The sequence below is a fragment of the Populus trichocarpa genome, chromosome 19 (genome assembly GCF_000002775.5).
Source record: "Populus trichocarpa isolate Nisqually-1 chromosome 19, P.trichocarpa_v4.1, whole genome shotgun sequence".
NCBI lineage: Eukaryota > Viridiplantae > Streptophyta > Magnoliopsida > Malpighiales > Salicaceae > Populus > Populus trichocarpa.
In genome coordinates this window covers 5,873,072-5,891,885 of record NC_037303.2, presented here as the reverse complement: position 1 = coordinate 5,891,885, position 18,814 = coordinate 5,873,072, and the positions used below count along the sequence as shown (strand labels likewise).

General features: G+C 30.8%; 2 protein-coding genes across 3 annotated transcripts; one reads left to right on the top strand and one right to left on the bottom strand.

The window, feature by feature from the left end:
* Positions 1–3,239: 3,239 nt before the first annotated feature.
* LOC7459200 (uncharacterized) lies at positions 3,240–6,023 on the top strand. The gene is made up of 6 exons (XM_002325843.4): positions 3,240–3,560; positions 3,663–3,878; positions 3,962–4,128; positions 5,256–5,337; positions 5,468–5,536; positions 5,740–6,023. The coding sequence occupies exons 1-6, from the start codon at positions 3,438–3,440 to the stop codon at positions 5,908–5,910; spliced, it is 828 nt and encodes a 275-aa protein (XP_002325879.1). The 5' UTR covers positions 3,240–3,437; the 3' UTR covers positions 5,911–6,023.
* Positions 6,024–15,156: 9,133 nt separating this feature from the next.
* On the bottom strand, positions 15,157–16,815 carry LOC7459199 (protein CDI). 2 transcript variants are annotated; one of them, XM_002325413.4, is made up of 2 exons: positions 16,611–16,815; positions 15,157–16,181 (listed from the first exon to the last, which is right to left on the bottom strand). In XM_002325413.4, exon 2 carries the CDS (start codon positions 16,157–16,159, stop codon positions 15,398–15,400), a length of 762 nt encoding a protein of 253 aa, XP_002325449.2. In that variant the 5' UTR covers positions 16,160–16,181; positions 16,611–16,815; the 3' UTR covers positions 15,157–15,397. The 2 variants fall into 2 exon arrangements, with proteins under 2 accessions (XP_002325449.2, XP_024446805.1); XM_024591037.2 differs by lacking the exon at positions 16,611–16,815 and adding an exon at positions 16,475–16,605.
* Between the last annotated feature and the right edge of the window lie 1,999 nt (positions 16,816–18,814).

Below are 18,814 nucleotides of genomic sequence, written 5' to 3'. Positions count from 1 at the left end.
AAATAAAAATGTGCCTTAGATTAATAATCAATCAACAATGTTGCTTACCATAGGTAGGATGCACTAGGGGTGATGCGTCTTTCCCTTGCACAACTAGTCCCCTTACCCAGATTCTCGCAAACCAAAATGTTTTCTAGTGACCATAATATTAGGTGATGACTTTTAAACCATTTAATCATAATTTTATGATTAAACTCAAAACTCCTTCAATTCTATGAGACAGCTCCGTCATTCGACGTCGTGCACGTCACGACACTTATCATATACTTAATTTAACTATTTAATCACGTTTCCCACACATAACTTCATTTCATTCCAAATATTTATCATGTCCATCCAACTCACAATCACATTAACACATGCTTTTATTATCTCCAATCCAATTTACAATCTCATTAGCACATAGTCTCATCAAATACAATATCAACTCATAATTATATTATAACATAGCAATTTTGAATTTCATAATTAAAAATTATATTTAATTTATAAAAAGACAACGTATCGAGCACTCACCTAGAGTATGTGCACGTGTTGCCACTTCATGTCAGTGTCTAGTCCCCACAGCCTCTCTTGTACCTTAAGGGATTCAATTTTCATCAATAATACAATCAACATCACAACTTCATTTAATTCTCTTTTAACTATTATTTTCAAACCAATCATAAGAAAAATCCTTAACATCCCATACTCTTACACATTTTCATGTTCATATTCATTCTTATATATTCCAATGTCAAAACCATAACTCAACAGCAATTCCAATAAAAGATTAAAAATTGTCTAATTCTAGTTGATTTAGCCTAACCAACCCAAAACACTATCTAGTGTTTTAATCATAACTAAAGTTATAAAACTCATTTTTTAGCATGAGCACTGGATTAATAAAAGTGGTAAATTATGAAATTGAGTATTAGATTAATAAGAATTTTATGATTGAGTTGATGATATAGATCATTGAATGATTAATGCCTAACCTTTATGAAGGATAAAGACAAAGATTGTATCACATAAGGAGAATGCATGGAAGGGTAGATAATTTAGCAAATTCAAATAGTGATAAGGAGGATGACCAGTATAATGAGTAAGATGATGTTATCACATTAAGGATTGCTTGGAGATAAAAAGAGATTAAGTTCATGACTGTGTTGAGAAGTCAAATAAAGTATAAAGTAGGGTTGTATTGTATGAATTTTTTTTTTTGTATAGAAACATTTGTTATTTAATGTGATAACGTAATCAAGTGAATATAAAAAATAATTGAAATGACTTATATGGCATAACTTGGGGCTATTTAGGGACAACCTTGTATGGTTCCTGAAGGGGGAGGAACTTTTATAAGAATATATGACAGAAAAAGAACAAATGGACAAAGGTCGCGAATAAAAGAAAGTAATGGTTGTTCAAAATTTTTAAAACATGAGTATATAAAGAAAAAGAAATGTAATAATATTATAATCATGTGATGCAATAAAAAACTAAGTTGAAAGGTGAAATAAACTTTGAATATGTTTTTACTTAGTGGGGTGCAAATATGTTAATGATGAGGTAATGATGTCAATATAATATGACAAGTTAAAAATGGTGATAATGCAACTAAAATCAACCATCATAAGACAAGCCAGCGCTAAATGACCACGGGTATGAATAAGAAGAATTTTAAATTGTTAAGTGTAAAAGTCAAATCACTGAAAAATATATGATATCATTTATGTTTGTAAAAGAATGAGTCATCGTCGTGTTTATTTTTATATGAATAATGTTGCCTATTAGCATGTGGGTAGAAAAAAAATTGTTTCTTCGATGACATGATAAGGGTATGGAATATATCTATATAAATTCAGCATGAAGGGTTCAAATAATAGATTGGACATAAATAACAAAAATAAGAATGATTAAATTACCCTAATTTTTTAAGTTTCAGGCTCAATAAAATTATTTTTACGTGTATAAATTACAAAGTATTAAATTTGGTATCAAAGCTCCTAAACAAGATTCAATAGACTTGTAAACGGAGAACAATGAAAAAGAAGGTGATATGAGTGGATCAATGATGACTAATCTAGTGCTAAATATTTAATAATGATGTGATCAATACTATGATAATTTGTGTAGCCTTTGTGATAGTATAATTTTATTATCGAAAATATTTGTTTGTAGTAAATTGAATGTATTTGTTAAGAAAGTAATGAAATAAAAGGAAATGAAGGTTAAGAAGCCATATAATGATGGTTGTTCTTAATAGCGTGCAAGGATGAAACAAAGGATTTTATAGTAATGAGAAAGTGAATGAACTAGATAAATTAGGATTATATAAGTATAAGTAATCAAAGATGGATATCATAGTTGAGATTGACAAGGTCATTAAAGGTACATATATAATATAATAGTACAATATGAATTATTTCTTAATAATATAAAGATGAAACTTTAAAGGCTGACAACAGGATGTATGGGAAATGGAACACATATGAAACATGGTTGAAAGGAAATAGTGAGAGTGAAATAAATATAAAACAACTTTAGTTTGATATCAGGAATAAACCAAGATTTAAATTCTAATGATGAAATTTGTTAATAAGAGGAGAATATAAACCCTCGTGTAAATGGAGGATTAAAAATAGTAAGACCTCGAAAAGTAATGGAAACCAAGATAAAAAAAGAATAGATAAATTAAGATAATAACAATAATTGTGATGTATAATGGAGGAGATGACCTTCATAAAATGAATTTTAATTTAGAATTCATAATAACGGTACATTTCAAAAGATAAAATAATAAGGAAGAATGAGAAAATGATTATAAAAAATCAGTGAGGTAATAAAAAATAAATTATAAGAAAGGATAATGCAACAAAAAAGCATGAGTAAAGGTGCATAATTAAAAATCGGTAATGTTGTTTTAAAATAATAATAAGTCTGATAAATAAATAAATGTGAAAAATTTAAGGGTTTTTTAAGAATAATTAACATAATTTATGTAAGAATCGAATAAAAACTTTTGAATTCTTTATGAAAAGTCACAGATTAACTATTTTTATATTAAAAAAAAAAACTTCCAATTCAACTATTAAATCATTCTAAAATTTTATCTAGATTCTATTGATATGTTTTATCTTGGTTAAAAATTTCGGCTCAATAAGATAACTCATAATTTAAGCAGAAAACTGAATAGTTGACGCGAAAAATAAATATATGAAGGCATAAATGAGGGACATGATTGTGGTTTAGAAAAGAAAGGCGCGTGTCGTGAAGGCGCTCCTGTAGCTCCCACCAGGGCCACACATGCCAAGTGCCAATACCACTGCCACCAGAAGGCTATCAGCTTATGCAATTTTCTGTCCACGAGCTTCAACAAGGGCAACCAATTTTACTAACTAGGACTCCAGCACATACACCAGTACTCTTGCTTGCTCTTTGGGTAGGAGGCACCAGCAATGTCATCAGCTGTAGTTGCAGGAACCACCTCCACTTCTTGCTTTGCCACCTTCAGCAAGAATCACTCCCTTAAAACTACCACACCTACATCTACGAAATCATTCATTTCCTCTCATTACCAGGTTAATTTTGCCCAAGCCTTTTATCTGGATTTGTGTTTGTTTGTACTGGTAAGTGAAAAATATTAATGATTAAGTACAATTCATCTCTTTCTTTCTCAATAGAAAAGCAACTTTCAAGGCCTATCACTTCAAGATGGCAAAAGGGGTTGCTCGGATATCTTCATGCCTAACAGCAGCTGCAGTACTTTGATCAATGTGAGAACAGGGCTTCAGGTCACTGCCAGAACAGCTGGGGCTGCAAAGACAATTGAGGTTGAGGTTGACAAGCCACTGGGTCTCACTTTGGGTCAAAAGTCTGGCGGTGGTGTAGTCATAACTGTGAGTCTCCTTGTAATTGTATTCTATATTTTTGTGTTTCTGGTCTTTCTTTTGTTGCTCATGAAATTGAAATGATTAATTAGGGCGTAGAGGGGGGTGGGAATGCAGCCAAAGCAGGGCTAAAATCAGGGGACCAGGTGCTCTACACTAGTAGCTTCTTCGGGGATGAACTTTGGCCTGCTGATAAGCTGGGGTTTACTAAAACTGCCATCCAAGCAAAGCCAGATTCTATTTATTTTGTTGTTAGCAGGTATTCTTTCCTTACTCCTCCTCGTTTTTTGCTTTCATGATTCATGTATTACATATCAGTGATGGTTTAAAACTAACAAAACATCTCTCTCTTAGAAAGAAATCACAGAACATTTATTATGTAAGATTTATCAATTAACTTGTGGGAATCAAGAAAATAAGCACTCATTTACCTTAATTGCAGTGTTTTTTTTTTTTTTCACTCCAGTTAGCTGGACTGGTAACCATAAAAATTAAGTTTTTTTTTCTATAAAAACGAAAAAACTCTAGGCTTCTAGCATAGAAGGTAGTGTTGTTTGGATTGATGACATGGAAAAAGACGAAAAGATCTTCATGGGCACCAAGTTGAGTGAAGAGGCAGCACAGGTAAGCTAAGAAGGATTAATTACGTTTGATGAAACAAATATTATAGAAAAATACGGATCAAATTAATTGCAGTCTCTGTGTGAGGAAGTTCCTAGTAGCAGGTGAGGGATCAATTACAATAGTGAAAGCAAGTAGATATAGACAATGGCATATAGCAAAAGTGAAAGATAATTATATATAATATATATAGGGATTACTGTTTGTAGAATTAAGACTTGTCTTTGTTAGATGTTTGGATTGGTGCTGAATGAAATATCTCATGTTTGTCTCGTAAGCAGTGATTGCATTCTTCATATAATTGTATTAATCTATCTATATAGTATACAAGGGCTGAGTGAAGAGAAGAGAGCCAACGACGTCTTTGTTATTAAGGGTATGTTTATCCCACTTCCAAGCACTAGCAAAGCAAGTTTTGATAAAGAGTTTTTTTCTTTTTGCTTCAACTCGGGAGCTTTCCGCCCTGACTTTTTTTCCGTAAGGTTTTAACAATTTCAAGTGGTAAGTCAGAGAATTGCTCTTGTAATGATAGATTGTGGTAATATGGCTGGTACATGCTGATTTGCAATCTACGTCCGACGAAGTCCCAGTTTTTAAACTAAACTTTGATCAGATTGTTTAACTCCTTTCCAAAAATACCAAGAATTAAAACATGTTATATGCATACGAAGGGCAGGAATAAAACATGCATAAGCTCATAATTCATTTTGCTGTAGTTATACGTGTTTCAAAACTGACAGAAGGTCAATCTTTATTGCAAAACAGAGGCGCAGAAGTAGATGTCAAACGACTGCCTAAGCGTCCTGCTCCTCCCCGCTTTGGAAGGAAGTTGACTGAGGCTCAGAAGGCATGCTTCTTTTTTTTCTTTATGTGCAATTCCATATATTCCACTCCATTTCAAATTTAGCGTGTTGATGGTATGAAATTACTTTTTACTGTCTTGTCGATGAACACTAATGGTGTAAAGCTTTTTGCAGGCTAGAGCAACTCACATATGCATTGATTGTGGATTCATATACACCTTGCAGAAATCCTTTGATGAGCAGGCACGTTTGTCCCCTTTGCATAGAGAAAGATCTTACATTTTTATTTTTCCATCTAAAACATCAATTTCGTATTCATAGCACATTGCGTAAAAAAGATAGCAGAAAATAGATTTCTGGCAAGAAGAGGTTTTGACCAAATAAGAACATGTCAATATAAATGCTTGTACACAAATTTATTCATTCTTTTCTTCTTGTTTATGCAGCCGGAAGCATACGTATGCCCACAATGTAGAGCGCCAAAGAAGAGATTTGCACGATATGATGTGAATACTGGAAGAGCAGTTGGTGGCGGATTGCCTCCTATCGGAGTCATCATTGGGCTAGTGGCTGGCATTGGTGCAGTTGGTGCCCTGCTTGTTTATGGCCTTCAATGAGGCAGTTGCTTATTATAACCCAAATCTTATCTCCAATTGTTTTTTCCTCACTCAAATTCTACTGTCCAGTCTGTTTAATCGTAAACATCAGATGTGCCATTAGTATTTGTGTTGCCAGAGAGAGTTCATGTCCTGGGATATATATATATATATATATATATATATTTTCTGTCAAATCAAGTCAAAATTACAATTTACAATTAAAAAAAAAAACTAAATATTTGGCCTTTTTGATCTTCATCAATTGCAGCTACTCTTATATTTCACTGTTTTCAAAGCCAATGTTTTTCTTATTGGTCCTTGAAATTTTGATTCTTTTTTGCTTTGATTATTATTTCTTTTCAATTATATCCTTGCGAATTATGTTGACATGATTTTATCTATTGTTAAATGTTTTCATTTTCATGTTCTCATCTACCCAATATATCGCTAAATATTCCAACATTTAATTAAAGAACAATTTTACAAAATGAATTTTAGGTTTTACTTGAAAAAAATTTAAAAGATCAAGGATCAAGATAAAAAAAATGTTCAATTTGGTCCCTCAAGTTTTACTTTTTCATATTTGGTCCTAGTTCTTTAGGATTTTTATGATTCTCTTAAGATTTTTCTTACATTTTAGTCCATAAATGTCTAGATAAGAGAGAGAAAAAACTCTGTTTCACTTATGCCCAACAAGGTAGAACAAGACTTTGTTTTTTAATTTGGTTTGATTTTGAGTGTTTTGGATAATTAAAATGTGTTATGTAGTTAGAAATGAGTGATTTAGAGGTCTATAAAATTATTTTTTTCATGTTTTGGGGTTAAAACAAGATTCGAATTGGGATTTTTAGAGTCTAGGAAGTTGAATTCTAATTCAAAAACTTGAGTTTCCTTGGATGATTGAAAAATGTTTGTAGTTCGTCCTATTTTAAAAAATGTTAGTTGTTATTTAAAAAAATACACTTTTTTTTTTTATGAAAAACATATGTTTTGTAAAACAAAAGGAAACCAATGAATAAGAAAAAAAAAGTTTTGATTAAAAAAATACATTTTTTATTTCTTATTTCATGTCACTATTTTTTTTTGAATTTATATTTTAATTACCTTCATTTTTTTCTCAATAAAATTAATAAAAAAGGATTTTTAAAACAAAAAATAATTATACGAACAATAAAAGATAATTTTAAATAAAAAATATAATTTTTCTCTAAATTTTAAATCATTGTAATTATTATAAATATCTATTTTTATTGTCATACAACTAAAAAAATAAAAAGTTACCCGTGTTATTATGATGTTAAATATTCATATGAACATATATTTTATGCTTCTTATAATAAAGATTAACTTTCCAATTTAGTTTTTAATTAGTGGTTAATAACTTTTTATTTGATTTATCTGTTTATATATCTTTTTAATTTATTTTATAATAGACTATCCTTTCAATTTTCGTAGACTTCTTGTTTTTAACTACAAATTAGATTGGAATCTTATCCATAATATAACGTGGGGTACACTAATTAATTTAAGTTATAGGTAAAGAATGTTTTTAATGATCAAAATGATTACTTTAAAGTTTTAACGATTTTTGTTTCAAATGTATTTTATTTTGATCTTATTTTCATATATACTCATAATTTTAAAATGCAATTATAAGGTTGGTCCAATGTAAGGTCTAGGTTATAAATTGGGATGGTCAAACCAGGTTAACTCCAATTTTATTTAAATCAACATCATTTTGATTCAATTTTTTTTTCCAAAAAAAAAATTAATGGATTCTTGAATGGCTTTTACCTAAGTTAGCTAGGTATCAAGTTAACCTATAATTTTAATCGAGTCAGGTTGGATCAATCATTTCTTTATTTTTTTTAAACTTGGATCGATCCAAGCTCCAAGTTAACCGAATCCCCAATTGACTCATTAGGATGGTCATTTTTTTATAACTAGGTATATACATGTACCAATGAAAGAGTTGAGTCAATACTTAATTACTTAGATTAAGGACTCACAACCAATATCAAGCTCACCAAACATTTTTTCCTCTCAAGGTTTATTGGGTTTCCCGAAACACATACATGTAGCAAAAACTGTAAATATAAAAACTTTTTAGGAGTTTCAAGAATCATGTTAGACAAATCTATAGTTATTTAAGGTTTATGCAAAGATTACCTGAAGATCAGATGTTCTTTTCGCCTTTGAATATTTGCTTCAAGACTGGGTTATTACAAACCACAAGTCATCCAAATATTCGGTCTTTAACGGTAAATCACACAAACCACTAGTTAGAAATTTCCTAAACCTTTTCTGTTATAATTAACCATTAAATTGAGTTTATTACATGTTATAAAAGGCTTAGATATCCTTTAAGCCTTGAGAAGAGAAAAGAGAGGGAGAATAGCTTGTAATTACTATTAAAAATATTCTTCTTCTTCTTTTTCCAAATTCATGGCATGGTTAGCGGAGAGAGGGTGATAATCCTATTAAAAATCTACACAAACATGTGTGTTTAGAGAGAAAATGAAAGCTTAGAATGTTTTGGTGAGGGAAGTTTCAAGGAAAGAAAAGCAAGAGGTTTGTTCTTGATTCCGTTAGAATTAACCATTAAATTGAGTTTATTAGATGTTGTAAAAGGCTTAGTTGTCCTTTAATTTCATCTTTGTTCCTTAAATTAGTAAAGGAAAATAAAAGCTCTAAAATTGGTAATTAGTTGTATAGAAAAGAGGATGATAAAGTTAGTTGGAAATTGAAGGTGAAATTGTTAATTATGATGTAATATTGTGTTGTTATTGCTTCGAGAATATAAATTGATGATGAAATTGTTAATTAGGGCAAGCCTTTGTGTTGTTGTTGTTTTGTGAATATTAATTTATGATAAAATTGTTAGTTGGAGCATGAATTTTTGTAAAATATGTGTTATAATGAGGAATCATATATAAAATCTTGGTTATGATGATTGTATATTGAATTGAAATGTGTTGTAACATTGTGATATGTTTTGGAGGTATGGATATGTGAAATTTCTATAAATTTTATGGGATGAATTATTGCCCCTCGTGTGTTTGATAAAATGTTAGACATGGATTTTCGTCGTTGAAAAGTGTAGATATTTAGACATTAAAATTCATCAATGAAAAGTTTAGATATTTAAACAATGAAATCCATCGACAAAAAGTTTAGATATTTGGTTTAGCTGATGAAATAGTTAGATATTGAATAGAATTATGTAAATGGTTGACATAATGTGTAGATATTGAATCATATTATGGAAAATGGTTACATGTAATGTTTAGACATTAAATTGGAATATGAAATTAGTTGATGAAATGTTTGGACATTGAATTCGAATATGGAAACGGTTGACAAATACTTAAACATTAAATAGGATTATGGAAATGAATAAAATAAATAAGAATTAATGAAATTTGTAAACAAAAGTGGCATATCTAAAAACTTTATTACAAAAGTGGAAAAATGATGTGTATACGTAGTTGTGATAATGGTTGGAATAAATCTGGGTATTGATTTGGATACCTTCTTTAATATTATGAGGGTGACAAAAAAGAACACAATAAGAGCACCAGGTAGGTGTTTGTCACCCTCTTTCTTTTATTTTAAAAAGTATTTTGTTTAATTATGTAAATGTGAATATGATGTGAGTATACGAATAAAAAATCAATGAAAAGTAAACAAATATAAAATTAATGAAAGTAAGTGATTGAGAAATAGAGGCGAGTAAGTGAATATAATGTCAATGTGAGGAATAATTATGAGAAATAATGAGTAAATGAATTATAAGCATAAAAATAATGAATAAATAAAGTAAACAATGAGTACAATTAAATATGATTCGTGAATGTGAAAATAATACCATATGAAGTATGCTTTCAAGATGGGAAAATGGTATCAAATGAAATATGTTTTTGGTACAGCAAAATGATACCATATGAAATATGTTTTTGAGATAAAAAAATGTTATCAAATGAAATATTTCTTTGGAGAGGGAAAATGATTTGTAAATTAGTTGGTCGCAATGGTAAAAGCTATGATTTGAAATTAAACCAACTGTAATGAGGGGGTTTACATGAAAAAAGTTATGCCAGCCATAATGTGAAGATAACTTATTAAAATGACAGAAAGCCAAATAACATTTTGAAAACTTTAGTCTAGATAACTTAAAAAGGGTACAAGTCAGTGTTATAAATGTGAACTTAAGTGAGAATGTAAAAGCATGTAAAGTAAAATAAAAGGTGGGGAGACTTAATTGTTGATTAATAGAATAAAATGAACCGATGAATGTGATTTACATAAAGTATTAGTCACGAATATTGAAAAGAATCAATGAATGTATAATAAAAAAAAATACAAGTTGTATTTATTAAAATGACGAATAAGGTTGATGTTTAAAGCTTGAGTTACGGGTATCGAGTTAAAGCATTATTAAAGTTGGCTTAAACATGAGTTAACTGTATAAATAGATTTAATGAATCCATAACTGAGTTAAAACCTGAGTTATAGGCATGGGGTGGATTAATGAACCCAAATAATGAATTAAAACATGAAGCAAAGACTTTGATTCATATTGATGAATCCATGGTTAAGTTAAATCACAAATTGTGGGCATTAAGTTACAATAATGAAAATGACCAATCTAGGAGAAAATTCTTGATCTCTGAAATGAATTATGAATCCAAAATAAAGTATAACTATAAGGGATGAATTGAATTAATTAGGGGTGTTCAAAAAAACCGACCAACCGATTAAACCAAAAAAACCGAGAAATAATTAACCAAAAAAACCTAACCGATAGAAAAAACCGAATAAACCGATTAAAAAATTAAAAAAAACCACTCAGTCCGGTCCGGTTCGGTTCCGGTTTAAAAAAGCTTAAACTGATTGAACCGGACCTAACCGTACCAGTTTAATTAAATCTAAAAAACGGTATAAAAAGAAAATCCTAACCCTAAATACCCTAACCCTTCTAGCCGCCCCCCTCACTTTCCCTCTCTTTTCCCCTAACCCCTCCTTTTCCCTATTCCTTTTCCCCTAACCCTTCCAGCCGCCCCCCTCCCCTTCCCCCTTTCCAGCCACCCCACCCCTCCCACTCCTCTGTGCTCTTCTAGAAATGTGCTTTTTTAAATGACAACATTTATTTTTTCAATCATAAGATTGAATCTGGTTTTGTATGATCTCAATCTTCAGGGGAACTTGAATAATCTCGAAGGGTCAAATCTGAACTTCTGGTTCAGGTAGATGGTGTAAACAATAGTCCCACTTGTGAAGATGGCCATCGGAAAATAGTGATGGTTTTGGTAGCTACAAACTTTTCTTGGGACATAGATGAGGCACTAAGATTGGTTCATTGTCTTCTGGTAAATATTTTTTAGATTTTTTTGCCTTCTAGAATTCTTAGATCCATCCTAAATGGCAATCTATCCAAGATGTAATACAAACATCTTGTTCTGGTAAATATTAAGGTACGGCAGCAACAAAAATGTTTTAGTTTTTCTGGTTTTGAATGCTAAAAATCGACCCGAACCGAACAAAACCAATTCGGTTTGAACTAGTTCTCGGTTCGATTCGGGTTATATTAATAAGGACTACTATTTTCCGGTTTGGTTGAATTTTTGGATTAAAACCGGACCATGAACACCCCTAGAATTAATGAATGTGGTTGTTATAAAGTGGAAGTTATGGTCATTGAGAGAAATTAATGGATTCATAAATGAATTAGGACATGAATTAGAAGTCTCAAATCAAATTAAAGCATATGAATTACAAACACAATCAACTTAAAGCATTGGTCATAACTACTGAAGTGGGTCAATAAAATAAAGGTTTAAGTATTGGATAACGTAAAAGAAATTGTTTATATGTCAATAGAGTTGGATGAAATTGATTAGTGATGGTAATGCATCCATAATTACCATCACAGAAAAGTAAAAGAAAGTGATAGAAAATACTCTGAACCGTAAAATAAATATTATGGATAAATGTTATAATATCATATTTAAGTAAAATGTTTAAAATTAAGAATGGTAAGGTTACAATTATATTTGTAATCTGAAGAAATTATGGTTGATACAAATAATAATGAGACTAGTATGATGGGACAATATTTTAAAAGCTCTTTTGAAGGATATCGAAGTAGAAATGACAAATACTCTGCTGGTATATCATGTATCAGAAAAGGTAGAAGGAGTATATTTTAATGAAAAGAATGAAATCATAGTATAGTTGAATATACTTATAAAAAAGGTCACTAGTTTTGGGGATTATTACTAAACTCGTTAAAGATTGTAGTAATGAATAAGTATATGATAAGATCTATGATTGTGTGTTTGTTCTTAAGATCACAAAAAGCTATTTGGATTAATAGATACATAAATGCTTATCATGTATGTGTTTTTATAGGCATATTCCATCCAGCACCACACCGTGATACAATATTATTTTACTCAGTTTTTCCTTATTAAATAAACTTTGATGTAAACTAGATTTTGTTAAGTAAATAACTTTATTACATATGTACTTAAGAACACCATATGAATTGGATAATAAACCATAAAGGAAGGACAAATTATCTTTTATTGTGGATATTGTATGCTTTCAAGTAAATGTTGTAGTTTTTATTATCATGAATATAAAGCGAGTATAAATATGTTTTTAATGATACTAATGGATAGTGAGCTCGAGACTACTTTTTTTATGACAGGTTGTGGTTGGGATTTGTTGGTAGAGCTTTCGTACGAGTGAAACTTTGCCAAAATTTTATTGAAATGAATAATTTATTATTAGATATTCATGTATGTTGTATGATGGTGTCATAAGTTACGTGAGAAATTGATTGGAATAAAATATGATGGAATAAGATAAGGACAATGCGACTCCAAAAATTAAAAATAAAATTAACATATTTTATATAAACTGGACCGTTTAAAATATTCTTAAATGATATTAAATTTCGAGTCGTTACAAAAGGTAGATATTATATCATCACCAGTCCATCATCATCATAACAAGTGATTGGCAAGGATGATAAAAAAGACACTTAATGAGTGTTATCAAGCCATAAATGTTTGTCAAGAAAGTGGATAAGAAAATGGAATTAGTATTGTGTTGTCAACTTTTTTTTGTGATTAAACTTAAAGTAATTTTTATCCTTCTATTTAAAAAAATTGAAACTTTAATAGAATCACTTCTTTTAAGAAATTGTGTTTTTAATGCCTTATTGTTGTTATGAAACCAAGATATGTCTATGTGAAAATAATATTTAGCATCCACGATTAGATAAATTTAATGACAAATTCATTGATCAAATTCCGAGATATATCATGCAAATGCTAGGGGAAAATATATATTTTTTATGAATCTTAAAATCTCATTTTTCATCTTTTATACATCTTAAAAGTGTAAAGTCTTGATAATCCATCTTTTTTAACCTTGGAAATACCTTTTTCCCTACCAACAAACACCTCAAAAGAGAAATTTTTGCTTAAAAAATGGTTTGATAACTTAAATAATGATAAGTAGTATGTATTCCGATAACCTCGTAACTCTTGAATAAAGCTAAGATTTATCAACATGAATAAATTTAGATTTAAGATAAAGAAAGGTCACCTTTGGTATTCTCTTCACTGATAAGAATCTATCTCTTGCCGCCCCCTTTAAGACTAAACTATATTTCTTGGATAATAACTTGAACTAGGATCACCCTCGTACTAAGAGCATGTTTCGGTTGTTTTTAGTCGATGAAATTCTCTAAATAGAAAAGAAATGAGAAACAAATATGAAAGGGAAAAAAAATGTTACGAGAGAGAGAGCAAAATAAAATGATAACAAAAAGTTCTGCAAAGCGTCCCTAACTGAAAATAGTTGTCGACGACGAAAAATGAGATAAAACTTAGAGAATTAAGGTTTAACGAGATCAATCATCAGGATATCAAAATTAAGGTAGCAAGTCTAAAAGATCTTAATAGATAAGAGATCCTATGTCTTGACACCCTTAAATACCTTTTGAGCTCTTGACACATTTAAATACCTTTTGAGCATTATATATCTCATTCTTTAGTGGACATGAATCTTGGCTTATATTATGTGTATTTAAAAGTCCTTTATAATAATAAAATAATAATAATTTGATCTTGTTAATGAGTGTTAATCTTTAGAAGGAGAAGAAAAATGTTTTTCAAGTAAAATCATGAATTGTTTGTGTGATGAAGTTTTTTGGGAAAATAGATATTTTTCTTTGTTAATATTTTTTTTTTCTATTTTGTATTATTATGTTTTTCTTATTTCTTTTTCTATTTGAAGATAATAATTTTTCTAATTTATTTTCTCTATTCAGTATTACTGGGGTTTTAAGTTTTTTTCTATATAAATAATTGTAATAACCTTTTGGTAAGTGAGATAAATAAAAATTGATTTTTTCAAGAATCTTTCTATAGTTATAATGGTTTTCATCTTTAAGGATTTTGACTTTCAACAAACTCCGTTATTCTTCGCTTCTATCTGCATCACTTTTTATGGATGTGTTCAGCTGGTTTTCAAGGAAAGTTCTTACACTTGAGGTTCCTGTGATGGGAAGGATTTCTATCATGCTGTGGGCAATCTGGTACTGCTGCAATCAAAGAGTGTTTCAGGACAAGTGCATAAATAACAATGACATTCTTGAGATTGCTGTGTCAAATCTCTCTTGATACCAGGAAGCTAACAAGAAGCTCAATCCATTTACTTCCGCTTCCTGCAATCAAGGGCTGTCTAGATGGTTGCCTCCTGCAGATGGTTTTATAAAGATCAATTCGGAGCAGCACACGTTGCTGTGGTTATCATCAAGGCAGAGTTATGTTATCTGTTCCGTTAAGAACTTCATGGTGCTCCTTCATGTATCAAGATTGCAAGGAAAGGAACAATATTGTTAGCGCCATTGTTGATAGAATTTCCAGCTTTATTCGACTTAGATTTCAGGAAACAAGAATTCTGCAGCAAGCTTTTGTATGTAAATCGCAAATATGATTCTCTTTGCAAGAGCTGGAACTTTCAGTAGTTTGCTTTTGTTTGTACTTGCATTAGCTGTTGTCCAAGGTTATATCGCTAACTGCCACTGTTTATGTCTCGTTTTGCCTTGTCTAGAGCTTCAAAGATCCAGCTAGGGCTGAATGTGGTTATGGATCAAAATTATACAGAGAGTTCAATATCACCAAGAATTGAAACTAGTGTGTACGGTGATCTTAAACCCTAGAGTTGAAAAAAAAAATTAACTAAAACTTTCTTAAAAAATGCTCATAAATACATAGGAAAGCAGTTCCTGATATAAGAGGAGTTCAGGACAGATGATGCACTTGTACCAGCTCTGCTGCCAAGAAATACAAACATGGTAGCATGATAATACAGATTACAAATGAAGTAAAAATAACAGAGCACAAGAAGATAAGCCTCCTCATTAATTTTTTTTTAAAAAAATTAAATAAAAAACAACTCCAGCTGATGAATGATATCTACTTTTGAATTATTTATCTGCTTCCTTCACGCACTCATCCTTCTCTTTCAACCACATTTCTGCAAACTCACAATGCTTCCATGCCTCGAACCATGGGCCACCACGAGTATAATGTATTGCTTTAGGAAATGTTGTTGTGTCACCCTCCACAACTTTGTTATGACCCTCAAGGAAATTCCACACAAATGGGATGGAACCAATTTCTTCGTCCTCAAGCCATTGAAACCTATGAAGGAAAGCACCAGTTTGGGTGTTCACAACCTCAGGCGTCAGAACCTTGTTCTTCGGATGCCCACAATTGTACAGCACCATGGAAGACCAGTTCTTCCTTGGATACACAGTTTGCACCGCCCCGTCCATTTTTGTGGTCTCTTTCGGAGCATAGTCATGATGCACACACATGATGGCATACTTATCATCAATCAAATCCCTCAATTCCTTAATGTCAGCTAAGTAGAGGAAATCACAATCAACAAACATTGCCCAACCATCATAGTTAGCCAAATGCGGGGTCAAGAAACGAGAAAAAGAGAACTCTGTGCTCTCAAGCTGGCCTCTCTCACGCCAATACAGGCCTTTCGTTCTGAGCTCTGATTGCACAATGGGGGTGATGTCGACAGGGATCGAGGATCGTTTCAAAATAGAATGGCGACAAACCTCATAGGCAACATCTTCACATGGATCGTAACCCACAAATATCTTGAAGGGCTTTTCATTCGTAAAGCCTCCGTTGGCAGTCACTGAATGCACCTCCCCATTGGTCGCGGTCATGGTCACTCTAGCTGGCTCTGAACTGTGAATCAGGATCGCAGATATGAGCAAAACAAACAAGCAAACAGTTTATAGTAGCAATTACAACTATTTAGACCAGGCAGGCATATCACAGATCTGTGTAAAACACCAATCAAACAGTTCATGATAAAATTCATCTGCTCAGATTACTCTTCGAAAATAAACAGAATAGGAGTATGGTTTTAGTCTATAATTATCAAAAGGGTGGCCGGATTAACCATAGGTAAAGAAGTCAAATCAAATCATAGAAACAAGAATAAAATCCAGTTGTTGGAGCTCAGTTGTATCACCCACATTTTGTCAATCAGTGATTAACAGAGAGCCCAGGTCATTAAGTAATCATCTCAACAAGCAGAACGAGACGGTTTAACAGACAGGTCTCAAGAAAGAAGAACAAAATACATTGGGCCAGCAAGAGATTTGAGAGTACCTGGAGATCTTGAAAAAGAGAAGAGAATTAAAAAGAAAGCGTGATCTGGGTTTGTAATGGACGTGAAAGGGAATCGAGTTCCTTTATATTCAATCTGTCTAAGATTAAGCGGTGGCTGTGAGCAAGAGACAGGGAGATTTATGGAAAGCCCACCGTTTTCTGAAATGCATATATTATTTAATTTGAGATGAAAATGTTAAATTTTCGTTTTCTTTTCTTTTCTGACTTTAACTTTATATCTTTTACTTCTCAAGCTATGGCTAATAATAAGAACGAGTGAACGGAATAGAGGGAATGAGAAAGAGAGTTTCATTGCGTTTGGTTGAAAAGAAAAGGAATGAAAATGAAAATTAAACATAGTTTCTTTCTCAATTGTAACAAAGGAATAGAAATGAATAGTTTTATTTTTAGAATAATATGCTATTGTTTTTTTTTATTATTAACATGGATCTCCGAGTCAGTTTACGCGCACTTTAACTAATCTCACGAGACCTAAAATTAACGACCATATAAGCCTATAATATACTATTGTTATTCATTGCATATTAACTATTTTTTTTTCATTACTGCTATTATAGTTATTTTTATTTTTTTACTACTATTGATAAATTTATTTTATAATCATTATTTCTTTTTATCTAAAAACTAGCAGTTAAAAATTTAAATTTTATATCAATTTCTTATTATTGTTCTAAACATAACATTAAAATTAAAAATATCAAACCAATTCCTTCATTTCCATTTTGATTCTCCCGTTCCGATTATGAACATTAAACTTTTTTTAATTTCATCCTTTAAAATTTTATTCTTTTCATAATTAAACTTTGTTTTTTTCTCATTTTATTTTCTATTAGGTTATCACATTCTCATGATTCTGCTTGTGATTTTCGGCGACCTTACATTTCACTATTTTATCTAACATTTCTATTTATTCTTCAAAGTATTCTTTCATAATAAAGAAAAAAAAGATTTCTAATACACAGGACGAATGCAAGATGACTTTTGATAAATTAGACTATCACTTGACAATCCAAGTATGAAAAAAAGAAAAGTATGCATTCTAATTTCTTGCTGATAACAAATTGACTGGGTGTCCTTTCCTTATACCTACCAAATAACTCCTTTCTCGCGCCTCACTTAACGGGAGATGATTGTGAAGTAATAGTGTTTTTCACGGTGTTTTGAAAATGTTTTTAAAAAAATTAAAAAAAAATTATTTTTTAATTATTTTAAATTAATATTTTTTAATATTTTCATATTATTTTAATATATTAATATTAAAAATTATTTTAATATATTTTAAAATAAAAAATACTTTAAAAAATAACTACTATAACACAACACTTCCCGGCACACCACCAACAAACAGTGCAGCGAGCATGTCGGCCACCGACACCAGTACACGTTTCGTATAAATGGTTTAGACAGCTGTGATGGTGACGAGAAAAAGCAATTGGTGCAGAGGAAGTAGGAGGTTTTCTTAAATGATATATAATAATCACCACAGATTCCACGAGTGGAGTTGATGGTTTCTGATGCAGGATAACAAAATCTAGTGGAGATCGGCCTTCCGTGCTAGAGTACCACGTGCTCATCTATAATCTTCAATGGAGCTTTAAATTAAACTGAGGCTCCAGTACGATTCTATCGATTTGGTAGGTAAAAAGAAAAAATTAAGATAAAAACTGGATTTGATTTTAAAAATATTTTTAAGATAATATTTTAAAAAAATTAAGATTAAATCAAACCTGGATTAAATTAGGTTAACCTGTCAAATTCGCAACATAGATCATGAACTTCATTGAGTTTAATAACTTTATTTTTTTAACTATTTTTATTTAATTATATGATAAAAAAATAAACACTTGCAAAACTGAATACCAACTCAATACTATGATGTTTTGTCTGAGACCACGATAAACCTATAAAAAGTATATTGAAATAAATCTTGAGACCTGATTCTCAATAATTATATTTTTTTAGTTATTTTTTATTTAATAATATGATAGAAAAAAAATGCTCAAAAAAAGGAGCACCAACTCAATGTCGGTATGTTTTTCTAAGATCGCGACAATTCCTCCTTGGGTAATGAATCAAGAGAATTTTGAATCATAACTTTAGATTTTTATTCATCCTTCGCTGTAATAATATCTTCGGGTTTGCAGCGATAACTTGGTATATCTGTTATACGACCATTAACTAAA